The sequence below is a fragment of the Lethenteron reissneri genome, chromosome 34 (genome assembly GCF_015708825.2).
Source record: "Lethenteron reissneri isolate LAM-NWPU_2019-01 chromosome 34, ASM1570882v1, whole genome shotgun sequence".
In the NCBI taxonomy this organism is placed as follows: domain Eukaryota; kingdom Metazoa; phylum Chordata; class Hyperoartia; order Petromyzontiformes; family Petromyzontidae; genus Lethenteron; species Lethenteron reissneri.
The window spans coordinates 13,889,246-13,914,643 of NC_083812.1; the positions used below are offsets into that span (position 1 = coordinate 13,889,246).

At 49.1% G+C, this 25,398-nt stretch overlaps 1 protein-coding gene across 1 annotated transcript; it reads right to left on the bottom strand.

Moving 5' to 3' along the window:
• Positions 1-1,041: 1,041 nt before the first annotated feature.
• Positions 1,042-25,398, bottom strand: LOC133350495 (prosaposin-like). The gene is given in 16 exon segments (XM_061564834.1): positions 1,042-2,435; positions 2,874-2,984; positions 5,117-5,197; positions 6,858-6,944; positions 6,946-7,016; positions 7,805-7,997; positions 9,534-9,632; positions 10,158-10,247; positions 11,560-11,616; positions 12,328-12,474; positions 13,175-13,301; positions 13,303-13,306; positions 17,390-17,516; positions 18,805-18,879; positions 19,697-19,824; positions 25,124-25,398. Coding segments are annotated over 16 exon segments (1,485 nt in total). The 5' UTR covers positions 25,176-25,398; the 3' UTR covers positions 1,042-2,399.

Sequence of the window (25,398 nt, forward strand, 5' to 3'; positions counted from 1 at the left end):
TCGTCTTCTTCGAGACGTCTTCTTCCCGTCAGGAACATCACACGAGCCCTCGCTTACAGGAGAACCCAGAGAGAAAGGGGGGCGAAGAATGGTGGCCACGCCAAGTTCAGCTCTGCAGCCCTCAAAAAATCGCGACGCGCGCTTGTTGCTCGACCCGACATCTGCGTTGCACGCCACACGCTGGGGGCGTGGCAGGGGGGGGCGTCTCTCCAGGCACTGGAGGGGTTTCCTTGGCAAGTTTCCAGCGGGCAGAGCGATGTAACGACTGCTTTAGCCTTCCCAGGTGGCGACAAAGACGCAAGGTCGCCATGCGACGTGCAAAACCACCACACCTACTCCCTGCGCCATGCGACGTGCAGAATCACCACACCTACTCCCTGCGCCGTGTGACGCACGCAATTTGTGGAAGGAGAGGAGGTGGGGGTCTAACCAGAGAATGCCCCCTCCCCCACAAAAAAACGGTCCTCGTGTCACCCCTACCCCAACCCAATGTCACACCTTGATAAAGTATATTGAAACGTCACTCAATTCTCACTCGGGCAGGGAAAATGACAAATTCCATCCGGAAGATAAACATCAGCAGGCGGAGGCATTCCACCTGCACCAGGATTCACGCAGCCACGAAAATAACCAACCACGCCCCCCCACCACCCCTCTCGACTCCACAAGGAAACGATTCACATTCACTAGCAAGCAGCCAAAAACCAAGATGCCCCCATGTAGCCTTAACAGACTGTTGGAAGCAAGTGCTGTTAGCGAGCACCTATCAAGGCCGGCACGGCACACGAAGTGGGTGGGGTGGCCAACACCACGCCCGGCCGCCTTTGTCTCCCTAGCGGCGATGTTTACACATTGCACCAGGTACTCGGTTGAGGCAGAGTCTACCTAGGAGAGGCCCAGGACCAGTTCCAATACCCGTCACTGGTTTTGGCCATGAGCGGGAATCAAACCTGGGTCGCCAGGTTCGTAGCACAGCATGCCAACCTCTACACCAACGCTCTGCACAACCACCCACACAAAACACACACACACTTCCCGCACTTCACGTTACAGGCTTTATTTAGTCAACATTACGTTCCAGAATCTACGGCACCTGCTAAGCCATGAAGGAGCCGATTTCATTCCTTTAAAAACCTGCAAAACAAGTGTCGTGCTCACGCGCGAGACAGGTGACGATTGGTTGTGTGCAAAAACACAAGTGTATTATCCTTTTGATATATTCAACGAGACCATTTCGGACCCGGGCAAACGGTGGGCATCAGGATTGGTAGGCGACGGGGACAAGCGAGGAGGAGGGGGGGGCGCAAACACTTTTGGCCATCGCTGCTACAACGCAAGGTTCTAACTTGTCAAATAGAACGCTCCTTTGCGGTGAAATGAAAATGCAAATTTGGCTCCGTTGTGCAGAGCAGTTCGGCCAAAGTGATTGCGGTGCAGACCTCTGCAGAACTCCCCCCCCCCCCCACCATCTCGTTAGGAGCTGTGCACAAAGCAAATTGTGTTCTCGGCCAGAAAATCAAATGATGCATCGTCATCGTCAAGCTGAAACGAAGGCAGAGGGAGAAAAACATTACTCCCCCCCACTACCCAAGTCAAGAAAATGGTTTTCAAAATCGTTCAAACGTTAAACGGTTTTGAACATTCAAAAGAGAAAGCAGCTACAATCCTACCACGCCAAAGTACATTCTCATAAATCGGCAAATATTACATGTACATTTTTATCCGACCGGTATAAGTAACGCGTTAAAATCAAAGTTACAAATTTGAAGATTAGAACCCCCAGTAAAGAAATCAAATTAATTATCAAACCTGCAAAAATCAACACTAAATTGGGAAGAGAAAAACTGCGCCAAAGGCAAAAACAGTGACGTTTGTGAAATCCGCTGCAGACTGGGCAGGGATCACTGTACCCCGAGAAGCTTTGGCAGCAGCGAGCCAAACCACCACCCCCCCCCCCCCCCCGCGAGACCAGCATCAGACACACCACGCACACCTCCCAGCAGCACACCCTCACGCGTCCCGATACAGACTTGAAGACGCGCGTGCCCTCACGTTCACACGAGTGGAGCACATTCCACCCAGTCGACATGATGGCGGAGAGCGAGTCTGGACACGTGGAGGGGTTCGAGTGTACGCGGAGGGGCGGTGAGCACGGGTGGGTGTACGCAGAGGTGGCGGCGAGCACGGCCCGATGTGCGTGGAGGGGCGTGCGTGGAGGGACCCGCGGGACAGGGCGTGAGCGGATGGCGTGCGAGGAAGGGGCGCGGGTTTGCGGCGGAGAGGTGCGCATGGAGGGATATGCCGAGGGGTGCGTGCGGAGGGAAGTGTGGGATGAAGAGTGGAGTGTGGGGCGAGAGATCAGAGAGAGGTGAGGGTGGCGGTCTCGTTCAGACGATCGCTCAGTTCCACACGTGGCGCTTGCAGTGCTCCTCCGCCTGGCAACAGAAAAAAAATGGACACACGCGAGACATCGTCAGGCACGACGCAGCGGTACTGTGTGGGGTGGGGCACTACACACGCACGCGGATGGGAAGCGGTAGTGTAGTGGTCAATGCACTGCGCTACAAACAACCCGAGTTCGATTACCACTCACAGCCAATACCAGCAACAATTATATGAACAGGTCCAGGGCTTCCTTTGGCTTGACTCAGCCTCAAACGAGTACCTGGTGCAGTGTGTAAACATGGCCGCTGGGGACACAAATACAGCCAGGCGTAGTGCTGGCCACCCACCCCCTCGTGTGCCACCGTGCCCGGCTTTCATTAGGTGCAACTTTCTTAACAGCACTTGCCCCAACAGTCTGTTAAGGCTATACACAGGGTGGGGAATCTTCGTCCGTGCTTTTCGGTGTGTGCGCGTTCCCTGCAACTCACGCTGCAGCGCTGTGCGTTCTCCTTGCTCTGGCACCAGAAAGACGGGCCCCAGGTGCACTCCTCCAGCCCCAGCGGGGTCGCGTGACGCGCTGCGATGCACGCTCCCAGCTTCTGCTCGCACGCGGGGCGGACACGCAAAGAGGGAGCGGGGCACCTCGGTGGTTACAGACGTGGTGGCGAGATGTTAAATCCCTCACCTGGTACACAGGGGGTTGTTGTGGATTCGATCCAGACCCCCGACGACTGCTGTATATTTGGAGGGTGCGTGTGCCCTCTCCCCCATGGTTGCGTGGATTTTTTGCCTGGTGCTCCCCCGTTGTTCCCTCCACATTTTAAAAGCAATTTGTGTTCGAGTATTTGGCTGCAGCTATAAAATTTCACGGAAGCCACTTCTCGTCGATCAGTTAATTGTTGCCAGGTCGCTTCTAATAGAGCTATATCACTCCGTGGGACTTGCCTGGTAAAAATAAAAAATAGTTTAGCCGAGTTTTAATTACCAGCCTCTCCCTCATCCAGATCGCTGGCACCTACCACCCACCACAGAGACACTTTGTTACAGGAAACGTATTTAATTAAATGTCGGGATTATATTTGCGCAGTTTCATTTCTGTCATGCGCACGGTTCAGATACAATTTATATTTGCTTGTTTTGTGCCGTCGTCTGTTTGCTTTGTCGCTTTTGTTATGTTGGTGACCCAAGTCACCTCTGCAAGCGGGACTAATCCTGGTCTCTTCCGTTCTCACCAGTTCTCACCCAGTTAATCTAAACTGCACTGCAATGGGTCCCCCCCCCCCCCCACCCCCATACAGATTGGAAAGAGGGTCACACTTGTTAATTTTTGCCGTAGCACGTCTTGATGTCGCAATGTAGTGCGAAAAAGTAAATAAAGCAGATGCATTACCAAAGAGTTCCCATAATCCGCATTTTACTCAAGACCAGCTCGAGGTTAATTGTTAATTTCCGAAGCTCCTAAGGAATAATGAGAACCTGTGACTCAGCCACTGGGAATTAAAAATTACGAAACCCCAAAAAAACAATCGTTTGTACCGTGTGGGCCTGCATGTCCTAGGAATGGGTAATAATGTTCAGTAATGAGAAATGTGACAGTCAGGCAATGCTCCAGTTACACAACAGATCGAGAGTTGATGCAAGTCAGTCAGAGCGCCAAACTGCAAGCCAATTGGAATTTTTTTACGTTACATTAACATTCATTATCATATATTAAATGACACCACCCTCTGAATAGGGTGGTTGTCAAAGAAATGTTGCAGTTTGCGGTCACAATTGCGATTGTTAAGACCAAACCAGATGGACTGGCAGCGCAATTTGCGAAAACGCAATTACTTTCCAGTCCGCTTCTAGTTGGCGACTGGCTTCAGGTCACAGTGGTAACCCCGTTTGTGGCATGGAGGGCTGGGCTTCGTCACCAAATTTGGACTTTAACCCCCACACCCAGCGAACCAGACCTTGATACGAAGAATCGGTGCGCGCAGCTGCGAGAGCCCAAAAACCAGAACATTTGAAATGTGTTCAAATCTTTGCCAACTTCTTTTAAAGAGGCTTTGAACGTTTTCCAGGGGCAGCACGCAGAAATCTTGGGTGTGGAGCTACAACATCGAGGACGAATGTCGGTACGATGGCAAAGCCAGCGGGCTCGCCGACACATTTGCTGTTAGCCCATAACACGGACCGACAAAATGTTGGGTCTGCATCGCGCTCACGCGAAAAAAGCGGAAGACAGGCAACAGCCGAAGCTATATGCACTTTTAAATAGATTGAAAACAAATTTCTTTAGAACTGCTTGTTGTGTATAGTTTGTTATTCCTTCCCCCCTCCCCTCCGATTAAACACGGTTGGCAACGTACGGTGCAAATGAAGTGCAACATACACACATTTCTAATGGCCAGGAGGTGGCAGCAGCGTGGCGTGAGGGAGTGTGGCGTTGCACGCGGCGTAGTGTGGCGTGACATGGCAGGGTGTGGCGGGCGTGTGGCATGGAGTAGAGCATTGTGGCAAGGAGTGGTGTAGTGCGACGCAACATGGTGTGGTGAAACGTGAAGGTGTGGCGAGACATGGCGCATTGTGGCGTAGTGTGGATTTTGGTGTATGCATATCACCGTGTTCACATTACAGACAGGGAGACAGGCGTGACGTGGTGTAGGTGTGAAGTGACATGGTGTGGTGAGACATGGCGTAGTGTGACGTAGTGTGGCGTTCGGTGCGCGCGTGTCGTCGCGCTCACGTTACAGACGAAGTCGGGGTCCAGCGCTTGCTCCAGCAGCTGCACCAGCAGCTCCCCGTACTGCTCCACGAGTGAGTCGCACTGTGCCATGAGGGAGGGAGGAGGGGGACACGTGCTGTGGTTACGGCAAGACCATCACGGCACTGGCCGGGGTCGCGACGATGACGCCGAGCCACGCCGGCAAAGGGGCGGCGTCATCAGGCCACCGTAGCTGTCACACGCAACGTCGGCCAGGATCAATCCACTGATGGATGAAGGCCTCTTTCCCCCCGTCAAGCTGTTGCCACCATTCGTGGTACTGCAATCCTCGCGGTAATGTAACAGCCACTATTCGCCACGAAGTGACGGTGATGTTACCATGGCGCCGGTGCCAGGCTAGGTGCACCGAGGCCACGTGAGTTGTCGAAGGCTCGCCGACAGGTCACTGGACACACCCAGGTGCCATAGTTTGGCTGACTGAGAAGACTGGCAGACGAGCAAGACTTCATCTCTAGGCGTCCGTGGTAGACGTCCTCCCAGGTGCGTTCCCTCCTTCGGCTGCCATTCCTCGCTAAGTCTCGATCACCGGCCACCGCAATCCTTCCAAGTGATGTTCTACTTACAATTCTTAACCGTCAACACAATGTCTTAAACGACCATGCGCTCCAATCCACGCGTTCCCCCTTTCTGTCTCAATGGAATTCAAAGGGCGAGCCTCTCCGTGCTTCTCTGCACATATCTCCGTTTGTCTGTTCTCAACAAGAGGCTTGTGCGCTTAATGCGGTTCCAATTATTCACGAAGGTCTTACCCAGTCTCAAAGCTTTGCTTTTGGGATGTTAGGTTAATTTCGATGAATGTGAAAGAGCTTTACAGCTATTGGATTCTTCCAGTATATTCTGATTAAAATGTTTTTAAAAGGAGTGTCTTTTTAATGTGGTGGGTTGGGGGGGGGAGTATATAACCTAGATATAAATTAGCCATGCAAGGAAATAACACAGATTTACAGATGGGTTCACACATTTATCGACTGTACCATCATCTCATAGCCATCTCATCGCCCCTGCCTTCATATAGACCCGATACAACATTAATGTTTGACAGATCAACTTGTGCCGTGTCAACACTATGATAATCATTCAACCCACATTCATCAATAACCATGGCCTTGAAAGGAAAAATAATACACACAATAGGTGACGTGCCAGGCAATGGGTCCTTCGTAGCAAATAGATCACATAAAGGCCACATGTCAATGGAAGCATCACCAAAAAATTGTTTTATTGTTGTTTGATGCAAATTGACACGAGTGTTGAGCAGTGACACACGGACTCCAACCCGTGGCTGTCCAACCCTGTGGAGTGCATCATCCCTTCTTGCACGTACTGGTCGACGTTAATCCGTGACCCTTATCAGATTTACGCTTCGCACAGACGGATAGGGGGGGGCTCTTGTTTGTTTGTGCGCTCCCGTTTTAATCCGTGTGACGTTTATTTGCGCATCTCTATTATTGCCGCACAGATTATGTTACCGGTGTTTGCCGATAGGGCTAACAATGTCGACTTGCAACGCGCCCGCCACTGCTCTCCACGGCCAGAATGACTCAAGGTGCGCAGAGGAGGAGGAAGTCACTGCGAGGATTTGCTGTGTAAATGAGCGCAATAATTTACATTTTTTAAATCATGGATGCGCAATGCAGGCGAGGGGTAGAGTTCGTCATGACGCCCCATGCCTCGCCTCACAACCACACCACGCGTCCACTACCTGCTGCTGGAACGCGTCGGGCAGGAAAGAGCACACCGTCTCCAGCGCCTGCTCAATCTGCTCCTTGGTGGCGTTCTGCCCCAGCATAGGAGTCCAGGTAGCTGACGAGCAGCTTGCACGCCTCGCAGAAGGTGCCACCGGCCAGCTTTGCTGGCATCACTGTGGTGGGGCGGGGGGGGCACGGGGCGATGGGGGGGGGGGGGTGCCAGAGTACAGGGAGTCACAGTGGAAGGCCACAATGATGAGGTGACTCTTCTGACAACTCGTGCACAAACACCAAGGGGCTGGGGAATCTTTTTGTTACCAAACGCGTGTGGGGAAACAAATATTCGTTGCCTGGCAGTCACACCAATGTGCCCATTTTTCGGAGTAAGCAAGCTTGCCACACGTCAAGTGAAAAAACGATTTAACGCGATGCTCGATTTGTGTGGTCAGTCCATGGGCGACCACAATGAGACCATCGGTGCTCCGACCCACAAGCAACTCGGGCACCTCTCGAACAATAAACATTTTTAAGAGATCGCCTTCTAACACAAGCACCACCAACATAGCCGTGGAGGGTAATTAGTGAGGGGTAGGGCTGGAGTGGTAGAGACCTTTGATATTTGTGTCATTTTTAGAGTGCAGGGTGCTCACAAAAGCACTGCTTCAGTCTACAGTAGTTTCTCACAGCAGGCAGCAAGCCATGTTGCTCGGGGTAATCCCAATTTGCGAAATTTGCCGTGTCATTTTTCAACCTTTGGCAAATTCAGACACACCGACACTGGATGTACAACGGCCCACTCTTATGCGATCTTTAATCTTCCACTGCGTTGCAGTACTCCATAAGTATCTTACGGTTAAAAACGCACCTGCGGTATTAACTGGGGCGGCACCCGCACGAATTTGGACCGTGAAGCTCGCGCAACAAGCGGCCGCATGCGACTCCGCTGGGGTCCCCTGCGTACCTCTCGCCAGAGCCAGCTGGCGCGCCTCGCTCTTGCAGAGGCCGAGGAAGGTGCACACGGTTCCGGCGTCCAGCTCCTGCACTAGCAGCTCGATGGCGGCGCGCCCGTACGTGTCCACAAACTCCTTGCACTCGCTGGCGATGGTGCTGGGCAGGTGGGAGCACACCAGCTCCAGGTCCTTGACAATTGCTGCCTGCAGGGAGAGAAGCACGTTTGCAGGCATAGCGACGTCGCAAACGAAAATTCTGCACGTAGTCTGTTCTCCTACAACGCGTGGTTTTCATGACGCAAATTGGAGATAAACGTGATGAGTGTAATTAGGGAACCACATTTTTTTCTAACACGGACGCGAATTGGATAGAACGGGATCGAGTGAACGGAACTACGTTGCGCGAGTCGGAATAAGCGGTTATACGGCCGCCTCGGTGCAGCACCACACAAGGTGAGATTGCTGCTAACTCCTTGCACTTGCATCACACAAGGTGGGATTGCTGCGAGATGCTACTCACATCCCTCAGTCCGTTCCGCCCGCAGACACATCTGACATGTTATTGCCGGCTGTGCTATACCCTATATTATTTATTGTAACGCGATTTTTCCGTAACGCTACTAGCACGTTAAATCGGAGTACACACTACCGGGAAAGAATACCACCATAAATAATATGCGTACATTTTGTTTTTTGGGGGCGAATGCAGTGGAACCTGGGCGCGTAAACGCGTGTAGTGGCACGGCCGAGCACGAGAACAAAGACGGCCAAAGTTGGAGTTAGGAACGTGGTTACTCATTGGCGGAGGAGCTATTGTTTTCAGAGCAGAAATAATTTGCACAATCTTGCCGAGTAAGACAGAGGTACACTTCACCATAGTTTGTCATTAGAGGAACGGGTTGTTACCGTGCAGCAGGGTACGGTCCCATAAGGAAACACAGAGGCTTATTAGAAGATGCCAAGGAAGTTGAGTTTTAGTGGGGCTAGCAGCATTAAGAGTTCGCTTTAGAAGGGCCCCTTGGCAACAATATTGGTTTAAGATGGCAATTCAGCAACGTTATATAGCAGTGCCCAATTAGCCTGGCCGATTTGGCTTCAAATGAGGTTTTGGATGTAATTATTAAGCGTTTTACACCTCATGCTCTTGGTGGCTACGTAAAGTAAAAGACATCACTCGTAGCAGTTGCAACACCAAAAAGGTTAAGACACCAAGTAGCCATGTCTGGTGCGAGGGTGGACAGATGAACACAATCTACAAAGTTATACGTGCAGTACACGTTGCACTCAAAGTTCGCATGGTTCAAACGCGTACGCCTGAGAACAGATCGGATGTTTTTAAATCGATGCAAACAAAGGAGGAAAATCTGGACATACGGCTAGATGCGCAATTATTGAAACAGTAATATATGTTTCATTTTAAAACCCGCTCACATTTCTGGCACCTACGATTAGTGCGGTTGACTACGTGACGTACGAAAAGAAGTTCAATATATATACGTACAACTGAGAAATGAGGTCATATGTCAACCTAAGAGTTTATATTTCAGTGCTGAGCTCGATACAATTTTGAGGCTCTCCATCACATCAGAAATGAACTCCCCCCACCTCCGCATTTTACGCAACTACAAACCTGCACACACGCAGTGGAGCAGCGACACACGACCAACGCCCGTGCAGACATCACGGAAGCACAGACCGCGCACCGCGGTTAAAACAAAACGCGCCATGGCAGAAACTCACCTCAGACTTGTTGTTGCCGATCAGCTCCTCAAGCTTCTCCATCACAAACTCGCAGATGACGCAATTTGGTCCTCCCTTCAGCGACGGCACACGGCTCTGCTGCACGCACACACGGCGTCACGTCGCGTTACGTCGCTGATCATGCCGAAACCACGCTCGAAAAAACGTTCCCCGCAGTGAGCGTGGCGCCACCTGTCTCTTGCGCATTGTTGTGCACGAGCCATAGCTACGCGCAGCAATGTAATCAGTTACACCGCTGACGGGCTCCCATTTCAAATGGTTAGTTTTACATCTCGTCGCCAACCTATAGTAACCCTCAAGGTCGTACTCGCACAAATCCAATGCTGGTACCGCAATTTATCAATAATTCAAATGACCCGATGGTGATGGCTCCGAGGGCTGGAATTAACACACGAGAGGTTGGGGGGCGGGGGGGTACGGCGGAGTCGCAGTGACAAAAATGACATCTCTGCACATTGCGTTTCGAAGTTCGTCCAGGCGTTAGCACGAGTGCATGCTTACGATCGAGTGAGCGAAGGAACCGCACGCTTGCCTTGTGCAACTGGGACCGAATCGTTTTTTTGGTCAGCGAGTGGGAAGGCACGTCTCTGCAAGATTATTCACCTTGATGGACAGCGCGGGGGTCAGACTCAAAAGAGGAGAGTGCTTGGCCTTGGAACAGACGCCCACACCACCGCACAGGACCTCTGGTGACTGCACACACACAGTCATCGAGGGGCATCACTGTTTTAGTCAATGGTGCGCACACATTCAAACGATGATCCCCCATTTAAAATGGTGTAGACCGCAAGGAAAAGTGTTGTTCGCAGGCACTTAAAGGCCGCCATGACAGTGTTGTGGCCTGAAATACTGACAGGGTATTATTTTTTGTCCAAATGATGATGTTCAGAATGTGCCAGGTACTCATTAAAAGGATCAGTTAAAGTAGGGGTTCAGAAAATGCCATATATTTAACTTGTTACCAATGCTCTGCATCATCAGGCATCAAACCCAGGCTTCGGGGATATTGGTTGAGTATGCTAGAAGTGACCTGGCCTCAAATGACAGCGCAACAAAGTGGCCTATCACATGGAAATTTAGAGCAGCCAAATACTGTGAACGCATGTCGATTCTAAAAATGGAAGGATAAACCCGAGGAACTGGAGAAAAATTAATGCGACCGCAGGGAAACCATGCAAACTGCAAATATTAGGCGTGAGGGTCTGGACTGAACCCATGACCTACTGCATACCAAGCGAGCTAGTTAACATCGCCACCGCAGTGCCCCTCCACTAATGGACGTACACTCAGACACACATATCATCATGTGGGTCCATACAAACATGCATACCAAGCAACAGATTATTCCAAAGCAGGCTGCCACCAACATCAAAAGTAACACAGCTAGCCCCCTCAACAGTAAGGGATAAAACAAACTATGCAAAACAACTCTGTGGAACAACCGCCACCAGCCACCGCTCCCACTGCACGGCACCGATCAGTACTATGTTAGTTCTGCGTTAGCGTCGCTGCAAGCACACTGTGCGGTTAGACACGGGGAGGGGGGGGGGGCCTGCACGGAAACGCTAACGGGCACAGCACACAGGCATCAGAGCCTGCCGACGATGACGTGAAGGACAAGGGAAAGGCACGCAGCATGCGGCTGGTTTCAGAGGTCATGGTGGAGGATGTGCGGCGGTTGGGGTTAAAGATGTAGAGGCACGGATGCGGTTAGGGTTGTACATAAAAAAACTCGTCGTACGTACCTCGGCCTGCAGTTTCAATACATTTCAAGAAGCAAAAAACACAAAATCAGTCGCAATGCTTACACAATACTAGGTTTCAAATAACCTTGATAATAATGGTGTGTATGACATTGAAAGCAAGGGGGACAGAGAAGAGGAATTGACGGCGGGGGTGTGCGAGGTGTTCGTGCGAGATTTACAGGAAGGGCACAACAAATGTGGGAGAAGAGAGGGAGGGAAGAAAAGGGGGAGCATGCAGGAGGGGAGTAGGCCTTCCTTACCGAGCCCATGAACATCTGCACCATCTGGTCGGCGTAGGCAGACACGTATTGCTTGCACTGTAAATGAGTGAGGGTGGGATCAGAGGAGGGGGGGGGGGTGGTGAACGTTTGTGTTACACAGCGACCACTCCTGTGCATCGGCATTAATCAATATCGCTAAAATTGGCAAAACATGGCCTGTTTATAGCGTGCGGACCAGCTAGGTGGCGCTGTGGTTAGCGTGACAGGCGATGGTGGTCCAAGGGCCGCTCACTGAAATCCGCTTGTTTCAGTCGAGGCATAGCTACTAAAACCTACGGTAGTTCCAAACCGAGCCACGTGGTGAGCTGGCGGCAGGCTCATCCCTAAATTAGCACCGCCTACTTTTACATAGCCACGCCCACTCGTTGTGAAGCCCCGAACGTGGCCAGCAGCCTCCTGGTCATTGCAGACGGCTACGCCCAATGCACGCAGGCCCTGCCCACCGCTGAAGTGGCCCCACCCTTATATCTCTGTGTCACGAGCAGAGCATGAAGCAGAACAAAAAAAGAATCCATACAGCTGCTCCGAAACGGAAACAGTTCCAGCCAAACCTGGATGGGTGCCAGCGCCTTTTACTTTAAAGTACATTTACTGCTAATTTGTCAGAACAAGAGCCACCTTTGCCTGGTTTTGCTTGCAACGCAGAACTTTGCAGAATTTAAATAAAGAACGAGGCACGGGGCGGACGCCCACGAGGAAGAAGAGAAGAATGGCAGTGGTGGGGGGAGGGTCCGGGCGCGTCCTCACCACGTCGGACATGTCAGGCCCAAGCATGTCGCACTGCTTGGAGACGGCGTCGATGAGCGCATCGGCATAGGAGCGGTTCTTCTTGATAAGGTCCTGCACGTCCTTGAGGAACGCCACGCAGTCGTGACACACGTCGCCGTTCCCCTTCTGCACACGCACGAGCGTGCGCAGTTCGATTAGTGTTGTGCCTGTTGTTACGATAAAGGCTACAGGCTCTATGTGGAGTGTCAATGACTCCCCCGCAGGTGGAGAGGACTTCAACTGGCAGTGCCAACAGTTTCTTCTCAACAATACGTCATTCCTCTACCACACTGCAGGTCACACACAAACACTTCCTCCCTTTCGTCACGCAGAAAGTGGCGGCGCTTACGCGTCATGCAAAAACATTGCCGAATTACAGCCTTTCACTTATTTGTCTTCAGTACCAAGATGTGGTGCAATGTACATACAAATCCAAACTGGTACTGTATCCCATTAGAAAAAAAAGAACTCGTCCTACTTGAGAAACCAAAATTCACTTTAACCCAGGATCACAGGCTGTGCTGATGCCAAGGCTATTAAACAAGCATTAGCCCCCCCACCCCCTCCATCGGGGCTTCTCCCGAGCCGTCGTTAGCTGCAGGAGCAAAATTTGCTCGCCAGAGGCGTCGCATCATTGGCATGGGGCTCTGGTGCGGGGAGTGAAATGGGCCCCCTCCCCCATCCAAATTCGCCCCCCCCCCACCCCTCTTTGTAACCAGGCACCTGGGCTCCTCCGGCTCCGGTGCAGCTGCACAGCCCACACAATCGATAGCGACTTCGCTACGGGGCGCTCCCCAGTACCCCGTGAAGCACCCCACACACACACCTTCAACTTCTCCTCCAGCATCTCCAGGATGGGAACCTCGGGAACGGGGATGTCGTTGGTGGAGATTCGATGCTCGTTCACAGACTGCTGGGTCTTGCAAATGTTCAGGGCTGTGCACACCACACTCGGGTCCTGTACACAAAGACAAAGATCCCCCTTAGCCTTAACAGACTGTTTGGAAAAGTGCTCGTAAGCGAGTACCTATGAAGGGCTGGCACGGCACACGAGGGGGTGGGTGGCCAGCACCACGCCCAGCCGCCTTTGTCTCCAGTGGCGATGTTTACACACCCAACCAGGTACTCATTTGAGGCAGAGTCAACCTGGAGAAGGCCCAGAACCGGTTTAGATAGTTACTGGTGTTGGTCGTGAGCAGGAATCAAACTCGGGTCTCTTAGTGTAGTGCACTAACCGCTACGCTACCACTCCCCATATAAACCACCGCCACACGTACAGTGAACCATTCACGTCATTTGTTTTCTAAGACATTTTGGCAGTCATGCATTGGGATATTTAAAACGTGTTTTTATTTTATTACGCAAGGCCCCCTAGAGCTATACAGCTCTTTCTCAGAAGTGGCCTGGCCACAAATGATAGCTCAACAAAGTTGCCTTTTCATGTGGAAACTTATAGCAGCCAAATAATTGAAATAATGTAAATGCACGTGTCTAAAATGTGGAGGGAAAAACCGGAAGACCCGGAGAAAAATCCATGTGACCACAGAGAGAGAAAGACACGCAAACTGCCGTCAAGGTCGGGATTGAACCCACAAACCCCCTATATACCAGGCAAAGTAGTTAACATCGCCACTGAGCGGAATGTTTTACTCAACCGAAAGCAAACCGGACAAAGACTCAACAAAATTAAGGCAAAACACTCAATATTACCAATCGGTTTACAAACCAATTTGCTGTACTGAGACAATGGCCACAGAACAGCCCAGTGGGGTTGGAACATTCACCATAGCTAAACGATTCGTCAAATCGCACCTCCAAAGTGTGTTCTGCTGAAGAGTCCAATTATCGTGCAATATAAAAAACTTCTCCCATTTCCAACCACAAAACACCGTCTAAAAAAATCGCCCATGACAAACGTCACATCCTTGCACAGCTTTCCGAGTTGTATTTAACTGCTGCATAAAGCCAGTGTGTCCTCTAGTGTACCGAACACCACATCTGTGCCAGTGGCCCGCTCAGTCCCAAGATCCAACATTGTGGCTGCATTGCTTTTTCACAGTTCAGTTTAAATTCTATAACATCTGTAGGGCAAAGGCTTGAATATCGCGTAAATGATATTCACATATGCAGTTTGTATGATTCCACAGTATTACCACTCATCTCTGTGCAGTGAAGAAACAGTACGGGGGAGTGTTGGTGAAAATAAATAAATAAAAGTCTTTTAGCTGCACATTGCACATTGAGGTTAATGAAATGGTTGTTCAGGATTGGTGCTACATTTACACGGCCCCGAGCCAGACCCGGCACTCAGGTCACAAATGCCACGTGGGTACGAGTGACCGAACATCGCACGGCGCATCACACATCTTGGAGGAGGTCGTCAGACAGTTAAGTCCATTTCATGCATATTATATAGTGGTGTACAAAATAGGTGCCATTAATGGGATTAAATTATTGTTAAATCAGTCCTCTCGAGGCATTAGAGAAGGTCCGTCTCCCCACAGTTAATAACGTGGAAATACAAATGAGTTAGACCCTCTTCCATCAATCCGCTGTGAGACAAGTTGTTTGAGCATACTTCACCGCACTGGTCCGTGTGGGTTGTTGGGAGGGGGTGGGAGGACTGATTCAGATGTCCCTGGCTACTGAATTTAGCCATGGCTGGAGAATCCAACTCGTATCAGCAGGTTTTCAGTAAAATGCACAAAATACTGGCTTTCAATCATCGAGGGTACTTTACATTCCCAACAGAATACGAGAAAAATCCACTACCAAGAAAATTATAGCTTCATTATGGAGAAATTATTATTAATTCACCTATCTGCAAATTAGGAAGCTACTGGGAGCTATGCACTAAATTGAAAAGTAATTTCTTGAAATGTCTTTTGCGTTTAGTCCCCCCCCCCCGCACCTCCGATTAACACGATTTGGCTACGTACGGTGCGAGAGAAGTTCCACATGGGTACACCAAAAACCAGGTGCAGGAAACCACAAAGCCATCTGCCGCCGCGCCTCTGCACGCAACCATTCCTGGCAGTGCGGTGGCGGCATGGAGAAGAGAGCAGAGTGCACCCCACAATATTTGCACACTGGTACAACAGTTCTCCAATCGTCTGCAGGCAAGAGTGGGGCACTAATACCATAACAATCATCCATCGCTCTGCCAACCTTCCTGTCAATCACCCCCCCCCCCCCCCCGCATCGACACGGTCATATATAGATCACGGAGAGTTCATACCGGACTAAATGTGGTCAAACCAGATTTCCCAATTGCTGCATACACCAGCGTTGCGTGTGTCGTTAAATGGTCATCTGGAGGACTTAACTTGAACTTTAAAATCGTTACCGAATCGGTAACAAGCGAGGCATTACAAAGCAAGGGCGAAAAGCACCGCAACTTCTCCCTCCGCAGTCATGCGGGTACAGCAAATGCACGAAGCAAACATGCCATTTCCGTATACTCTGCCGCATTTTTCTAAAAACAACCTTGCCCAAGTTCCCCTTAAATTTTGTAAAAAGACAAGTTTCACACGATAGGACCCGTTTGTAGAAAGTAGGCATTTCCCCAAAATGGGACCCGTACGCTGGTTTTTCCCATTTCAGCCTGGAGGCCCCGTCTTACCCATTGCTGTGAGATAACCCTGCCTTTCGTTTTCCCACCACCCATTTTTATTGCCGTGCCAGTCGGGGACACTACGCTGCTTTACGACGACACTTGACCAGTTACAAAGTACCCTGTTTGTCCGTCAAATATCGTCACTGCACGACAGAAGACTTGTGAGTACAGCAAATGTTCAACGTCTGCATTTTTTGAAAGGCAACAGCAGAGGAAGCCTTCTTGATAACCTTCTGCACGTCGAAAAGAAAATACGGGAAGTATCGCACACCTTACTATGCCACCTTTATCTATGCTTCAGTTCTTTTATATATATATGGGCTAAGTGCGACAAGGACTACAAAGAAACATCAATTCTCAAAACATTGTCTCCCCCCCCTTCTCCAAAGAGCTATTTCCAGTGTTAGATTGTCACACACCTGTCAGCAAAACCCGAGTTTGGCGATACACCAGAAACTCAAATATTGACATACTTCAATGTTATATTGCATTTGAAGGAGATACAAATAAGTTAGTTTTACAAACGCACAAAAGTCCCTGCTGAAACCGACAGATACGGATCTCACCAACATTTGGGGTCACGCGGCAAGCCCTCATCCAGCAATGACTAGATGAGAGAGCTGTGCTTGTGGCTAAGCAATCAGATAAAGTCAGAATGCCAGCATTATATTACACTACCTGAATACGCAGGGTTTCCTTTTGACTTTAGAAAACCGTTAAAATAAAAAAACATTCGTCAATAACACGGCCTTAAAAAAAGTTACAATTATGTTTTGGACAATGTCCCTTCTTTGTCGACAAGAGGCCAGAGACGTAACCTCAGAACATTGCCTATTATACACTTTATTTTTACTGCAGTGTTATTTGACGAATGTTGATTTGATACGCTTCATTTTTACACCACTGCTGATGCAGCACCAAATAAAAAGTGTTTAGTTTTAATAATAATTCATCAGGGTAGACCTCTTGTTGCAATATAAATTTTACTTTGGTCCAAAGACCATGGGTTCTCTGAAACAAAAATGTTTTTTTTAGGCAGACTGACGTTTTAGACAAGAAAAACCCGACACATTTTAACTTCTCCACATCTCCGGGTCACATCAGCGAGGCATGGCGATTTTATTTCATTTAGGAAAAGCCCCACCGAGTTGCTAGACTTCTTTCGGAGGATGCTTCTGGGGACGCGTGACCTATTCATCATCCGGTTTTTCCCCTCCACATTTACTAATCAACATGCATGAGAAATATTTGGCTATCAATGTCCACACAATGAGCCACTATTGAGCTATCATTTGTGATAGTCAGGTCGCTACTGAAAGCTATGTAGCTCAGTGGGCCTTAACTGGTAAAAAAATGGTTTCGTTTTTACGCAGGGAGTCGCACAATACTTTTTGGAGTGCCTGCGAGCTGGCATGAGAAAGTCACCATCTGATGCTTGAGCATGTCCAAAACATTGTCCAGGTAATTGTCCACCAACTTCTGGCACTCGGAAACTGAGTCCTGGATCGGACATCATGGAGCAGGCACTTTCCAGGTACGCCTTCAACTGAGCCTGGGGGGGGGCAGGGAAGGGGGACAAAGCAAGAACACACAGGCAAATGATCCCACCATTTATCCCTATAGGCCAAGGGGTTGACAACCAAAAAAATTAGCCATTTTTTTCGAATTCGGCAAAAACCTCAATATTTCTCAGGGCCGCGACTGCATGTGAATAACATCATGAAGCAGTTCCTTCAGAGCCGCATGCGGCTCAGGAGCCGACCCCTGGTATCGGTCGTCAAGGCAAGTGCTGTTTGTGAGCACCTAACGGCAGCCACAGTACAAGAGGGGTGAGTGGACAACACTGCATGGTCTCCTTTTCTTTGCCACGATATTGATGTTTGCAGTCTACCAGTTATTAATTTAAGGAAGAGTTGGCCTTAGGAAAGCCAAGGAGAGATAAGCCTCACTGCCGATGTAACCGAGAGGAATGGAAACAAAATCACATAGTTTATAGCTAAGTGGGATAAATGCAAACTCATGCTCCCCAATAGCTTTGTTCATGAACGACGTAACTTTACAATCATGGGTCGTGAACATGTTTATGGCACTCCTGCCATAACAGACCTCACTCCCACGAGCTTCATGCCAAATGAGCATCGCGAGGTCACGAGAAGGCCCTTCGATGGAGCAAATGCCATCATCAAATCAAGTCAGACAGGAAGTCAGACAGCCCCGAGGCACAGTCAAGGAAGGAGCTGTTTGTTGTTTGGGCTGCATCTTTCCCACGGGCCAGGTGGCATAAGAGGGGTGTGGGGTTGATGGGGGCAAATGCCATCATGCCAAAATGTGTTGTTACTTCAGGGGAGGAGTCAGCAACAGACAAACAGCTGCCATTGGTGTGTATTGGCCAAGAGTTGAACACAAGAATTTGGGCCTGCAGTCACACTGATGAATATGAATGTCACAAGGTTAAAGGTCTCCCATTGAAAAAGCATAGAATGTTTTCAATACAAAAACTTACATCAGGGATAAGATCCAGAAGAGATAGGAACAGCCGCATAAGTTGCAGACGTTTTCTATTGCACTAATGCAGTTCAAATTTGTAAAATGTAAAAATTACCCACAAACTACTCAAATCGGCATTACTCCTCACAGCAATCGCCCGTCTGACAAGACTCATGCCCGCTGGCAGGCCAAGTCCCGAGTCACATGGGGACAGCTGCCACTGGGGGTGCCCCTTTGCAATGTTTAAGAGGAGATGCGAGTCGCTTTAGCGAGTGTGAAGACCTCTGAAATACACCGGTGTAAGCGGTGTTATAACAGCAACGAATAATAATTATAAACGGGAGCAGCCTCACCTCCGTGGCACTTCCCAGCATCATGTCCCGCACCACCGTCACCACCTCCTTGCAAGTATCACACAGCTGGTTGTTCTGCTTGAGAAACAAAACACATCCCTCTTTCACTCTATATAGCCTTTAACAGCACCCACAAGCAAATATAAAGATCTCCTGCATTAGGCATAGACTGCTGGGGCAAGTGCTGTTAACAAGCACCCATGAAGGCCGGTATGGGCACACGAATGGAGTGGGTGGCCAGCACCATGCCCAGCTGGCTACGTCTCCCGAGGGGTAATGTTTACACACCCTGCAGCAGGTACTCATTTGAGGCAGAGTCGACCTAGGGGAGGCCCAGGACCGGTAGAGATAATCGTCACTGGTGATGGCCATGAGCAGGAATCGAATTCTGGTCACGGGGTTTCGCAGCGCAGCACGCTAATCACTGCTCCACAAACAGTCACATGTGCACACTAGTGCTACAGATAGGATGCTGCATTCCAGTTCATTGATAACATTCAATGCAATGGCAAAAATAAACTTCGGAAGATTAGGGGCCATGATAGCACATTTCAGCGCACAATGGTTCGTTCAGACTTTCCCAGTACAACGTTAGTTCAGCTGCCAAGGAGGAATGGGGTCTGTTCTGCTCTACCCTCTACTTGACAATTAGGCATGTGGTCGTTGATGCAAAGTGAGGTGCCGTGGTGCGGTGTGCCACAGCGTGCCCGTGTGTTGTGCTGCAATGCGGTGTGACACAGCATACTGTAATGTGGTGGTAATGCGGTATGCTGTAACGTGGTGTAACACGGTGTGCTGTTGTGGGACATGATACGATGTGCTCGTGCGGTGTGCTGGAGTGTGGTGTGCCGACGTAGGTCGCGATGCAGTCTTGCGGTGGTGCGTCACGCACGGCGGTGGGCTTGTTCCACACGGTCTGAGCGCAGTGCTGCACGGCGCTGCACTCGGTGGCGCTGCGGAGGTCGCGGCACCAGTAGCTCGGGCCGTAGGTGCATTTCTGAGGGGCGGCATTTACGCCCGCTGTGCAGGGCACGGACAAGGAAGACACGAGATTTACAGCAGGTGGCTAAACCGACGACGAGGCATGGATCGGTCCGCGAGCACCAGGGGTGCACGAATGCTTGGCAAAAACTAACATGACGTCATGTTCGTGACCATCACGGCCTGCAGGGGAGAGCCAATTCCAAATGCGTTCCGTGCTTATTGAAGCACGCACACCTCTGGTCTACATCACGACTATAATAACGTAGTTTATTTATATTGTCGCAAACATTTCATTGAAAATCCAGCATTGGGGAAGTTTGGCCAATTTCTTACTTAAGGGGAGAGAAAACCACAGCACTCGAAGAAACCTCAGCACGTGTTGAAAAGGAACTAACACGCAAGGTTGTGCGCACGTATGGGCTCATCAACAAAACAGCTGTACTACCATCTTCGAAGGTAACCTCGTAGCACACAGCAGGTTTGAGAGGTTTCGAAAAAATTGCGAGTGACCAACTCTTGCTTCTGCCAGACCAGAGGCCCGTGCTATCACACCTCGCTCATAGCAACACCAGGCCCATGCAAACAGCAATAATAATAAATTCGGTTTCATAACGTGCCTTCCAAGTTGGTAATCTTCAAGCGCTGTACACCAGAAGTAGAACATTCATTTTAAAAACAATGACAAAAATAAAACATTGACACCAGTAAACATGCAGTCAAAACCCAAATGTAGGCAGAGCTTTTGGGAAATAGCCGAGTTGTGAAAATTCAGTGGCTCAGGCATGGAGGTCAGCACAATTAAGCAGCCTCAATAACCAGTGCACATTTTCTGCGGCAGGGTTTCCAAATTGTCTGGAGATTTTTTAAGTCACCTTCAGATAAACAAACGGTGCTAAGTCCACCAATCATTGGCATTTCAGCACCTTATCAATTCGTGGAGGGAACATTGGAACACTGCTTTAAAAGGCAAAATGTAACATGCAAACCGCATGGACTTTTTCATAAAGGCACAAAAAACACTTCCCCTAGAACTCACCGAACAAATGAAAAAGGAACTGATACTTCTCAAATAGGCCGACAAGTCTGGATTAATTTATAACCAACTAAACCAAGCGCAATCGCCATGAAAACACATTTATGGCCCATAACCCACGTTTACCAGGACTATTGACCCTAACAACACGACAATAAAACCAAGGTCCTGTGGCATCTTAAAACCTACGTTGTCAATTTGCATAGGCAACTAAAGATCGGCATCGATGTGTTGGAACCTTGGGTTTGATTGTATCACTTGAGCCATTCCCATCTGATCCTACTGCGAAGGCGGGAGGAATTGTCAGACTTAAGATGACCATTGATCGATTGACCAGGATCTCTTTCCAAGTGGCAACTTCGCTTGTAACATGGGGGCGAGGCAGCAACGTTCACACGGTGCCCCCTACGTTGGAGTACTTGCTCGCAACTCATCTCAGTCATTGCCACTGTGCCCCCCAGACTGTCGTTATGAGAAATCGTATTTCCAGACACCATAAGTGTGGTTAGAACAGTGGTGTTCGCTAAATGGCATCAGGCACGGTGGCGAGATGTTAACCACCTTGCCTGGTATACAAGAGGTCGTGGGTTCAATCCAGACACTGACGGCTGTATATTTAGTGTTTGCATGTTCTCCCCATGGTCACGTAGATTTTCCCTCCAAGTTTTCCTCCGATTTTTTCCTCCACATTTAGAAACACGCGTTTAGATTGTCTGCTATGTATTTCCACCTGATAAGCCACTTAATTGAGCTATCATTTGTGGACAGGTCGCTTCTGAAAAGAAAGCGAAACAGCTCAGTGGGCCTTAACTGGTAACATAATAAAAAAAATCCTAGGTGGTACCAAATTCTACTTCGTTAACCCATAGTTTATATTTTTCTCATACACGGTGGGAGCTTGTAGTTCACCTTCTTTCGAAGCAATGGATTCAAAGCCAAATATACGTCCGTGTCGAGATGACTTGTTAGCCAGCAAAATGGCTTCAGTTGATCAAGAGATAACAAACCTTCACGAAGTTCCCTTGTTAGGTGTTTTGAACATGGACATTCATTAAATCAGCTGCATGGCCATAGCCCCCATCAGGAAATTGCAGCCAGTGAAGCTACAAAAGCAGATGCGACCGCTGGATTGTCATGTGGCTCTGAGTCACTTCAATGGAAAAGTTGTGGTGCTGGCATATCAGCAGTGCTCAGAATGTATGTACTGGTTGTTCCTGGGCACAAACGCATGCCTTTTGAAACGTGGAATATTCCCTGTTTGGATGTTTCTTTTTGGCCGTCTTGTTTCAAGCTCTTTTAAAATGTTGAGTATTAACTCGCAATCAGAAGCAGAGTTAATTTTATGGTTATGGCTCGTGGTCATTGCTAGTCACCTATTTCAATGGAAACAATTTCATGACAACATGAGATTGACGGCTCTTAAAACTAAGTTAAGAATTCACCACCATGGCCATAAACCCAACATCATTACACCACCAACATCTATAACCACAAATATTTACAAGGACTGTAACAACAAGGGACAATACCCATCAACAAAAAAACAACAAGACAACCACGACTTTACAAAGTACACCATCACTTCACTATGCACCAGGAACTTCGCCGCACTGACGTAATAGTAAAACAAACTACGGACAAGATTGCATTTTTGTTCATTACCACACTTTGATATATGGATATAAATATATACTACACGCATTTTAAAGAAACTATTAATGAAAAAATTGGTGTAGGGTCGTCTCCTGTAGAATCGTGGCAAGAAAAGCCAATTAGAATTATTACAACCCCTAACGCTGAACCCATAAGCCATGACCATAACAAAGGCATTGTGCACCGAAATGTTCTCAACTAGAATCCAAGGTCTGCGATTAGACAACAAAGATCCCCTGTATAGCCTTAACAGACCGTGGGGTCACATGCTGTTTGCGAGCATCTATAAGGCCAGAGCGACATACGAGGGGATGGGTGACCAGCACCACACCCGGCCGCCTTTGTCTCCCCAGTGGCGATGTTTATTACACACCTGCAGGGAGTGCACTTCCAAAATAGCCAAACAAAAGACCACTCTGTACTCCAGGCAGCGGTGAACTCGTGGGTTAACCATAAATAAAAAATTATAATCGGCAACGTTTCGGGCAATGGTCCTTATTCATAGCATGTGTTTGCATGTCACCGATTATATTTCTCTTTTAAGGCCACAGGGTAGTTAAAGTGTGCAGAGTTATTTTGTTTGGGGCGCCGCGGTGGCGAGATTAATGGCCTCGCCTGGTATACAGGAGGTCGTGGGTTCGATCCAGACTCCAACACCTGCTGTATATATTTGGAGTGGTCGCGTCGATCCAGCTGGTGCATCTACCATTCACCTCAGTCAACCAACCCATGGCACATGGGTCTGTCCCGAGACCTCCAGTCGGCGAGCCTACGACACTTCACGTGGCCTCAAAGAGCACCTAGCCTGGCACAGGCACCGTGGAGCGGGTATTGGTATTGACCACGTGGATTTTTCTCTGGGTCCTTCCCCTCCACATTTAGAAACACACGTTTGGAGTTATTTGGCTGCTATAAGTTTCCACAAGCCACGAAGTTGAACTTTCATTTGTGGCACGGTCGCTTTTGAAAAAAAGCAGCTATAAATTATTTTAGTGGGTCCTACCTGGTAAAAACAAAACCACCAAAATAGTAACCTTTCACACCACTGCCAACCCAGCAGCCGCATGAAATTGTTTACTCCGCAGTTACTAACGTCTTTGCTAAAGATAAGTAATATTTAATAAAAAAAGCTTTCATGAAATGTACCCTACTAGTAATGGCAGAACTCCACGACTCCAGGAAGTGGCCCCGAAGCTCGCAATAATGTGAGGGACCGTGGTCGATTACAGTCAACCGTGAGTTGAGCGTGGACAATAAGACCCAAGCCGAAACATAGCATTAAAAATAATGTTTAAAAAGTATATATTTCAGTATATACCAATTCTAGATTTGAAGCTTTCGTGACTGCAAGAATTAATACTCTTGGGGTTTTTCGGTAAAGTCACGTAGGTAAAAATAAAAATTTACAGAAATAATGGAAATAAAATAAAAATCACGACGTTTCGGAGGCAACACAAGTCTCCGTCATCAGGTGGGACCGTCACAGCTAAATTGACTGAATCAAGTGAGGAAAAAATCCAAGAGACAAGCTCTTAAATACAAGTTAAGGGGGAGGGGGGGCTTATCTGAATGTGATAGCCAGGGAATGGAACGTGTTGGGGGGGGTAAAAGAGAACAATTGTTGCACATCGACTCGGGGTTGTGGCCGGTGTTAGCTGATAATCCAAATACTTTACCGAAAAAACCTAAGAGTAGAAGTATACCAAGTTTGCAGTCGATACCACATTTGGGAAGTGGGTTAAAATTGAGTTACAAGATTTGAGGATACAACAGTGAGTTAATAAAAATCGTGTAAAAAAATAATACCATCGGTTTACATGACCCCCAACTAAAAGTTACCCTTCTCCACTGCCTCCTGGGGCAAGTTTTACAATCTCTCCATCACCTCTTCGCGGGGCGAGATCAACGCCCTCCGTGCGGCTTTCATCACAACAGAGGCAACCCCCGGGGTGGGGTTCTAGAAATCTCCACCTCAAATTGACAAAGACTCGGGGAAATTCGCCGGCAACTTTCTTCCTCAGCCATAACCTCACCAGAAACTGCGACTTCATATTCAACCTCTTGATAAACCCCCTTTACCAAGCCCAACCACCCACACCACCACCACTCTGTCTGCTCCTAGCCGCAGTACTTAACCGTGCCCGGCTAAGTAAAATGTCTTAGGTTTGCGTTTCGCTTAGTGGATATATTTAAACAGCGACACAAAACAACAATAATAACAGCCACCCAGAGCCTTTGAAATCTCACACCTCGGTCACCTCATCGCGTCCCCATGCCCTGACCACATCGTATCTTTGCCAGAGGAAACGAGTGGAAGCCACGCCGCATTACCCCACCTCTTCATCCCCTCATTTTCACTTCCACCACACCAACGCATCTCAATTAATCGCCCATTCACCATCATCACCACCACCACTCGTCCACCTCGTCACCTCAACCCTTCCACACGACCACCTCGCCTGCTCCGTCAACCACCGCCACTGCGCTTACATCACCACGTCCACCACTTTACCTCATCGCTTCACATCACCACCATCATCACCACCACCATCACCATCATCACCATGTCCACCACTTTACCTCATCGCTTCACATCACCACCATCATCACCACCACCATCATCATCACCACCACCATCATCCCTCTCACCTCCTCCAAACTCACTGAGTCCCAGCGACAGCAGCACTGCCAGGCCCACCATGACTTGACGCATCTCGCTCGCTTCACGGGCTTGAGAAGAAGGGGGAATGGGTGGAGAGGACGCGACTTGCTTCAAGTACAAAGGCAGAACACGCCGATTACTACTACGGCAGTACGATCGTCAAGAAAGCCGCGTCGAGGGCAGAGAAGCCGATGCCGCAGACTGAGGAGACGTCCTTCTTCAACAAATGGCAACCGCAGCTTCCGCGAGAGGTGGGGGGGGC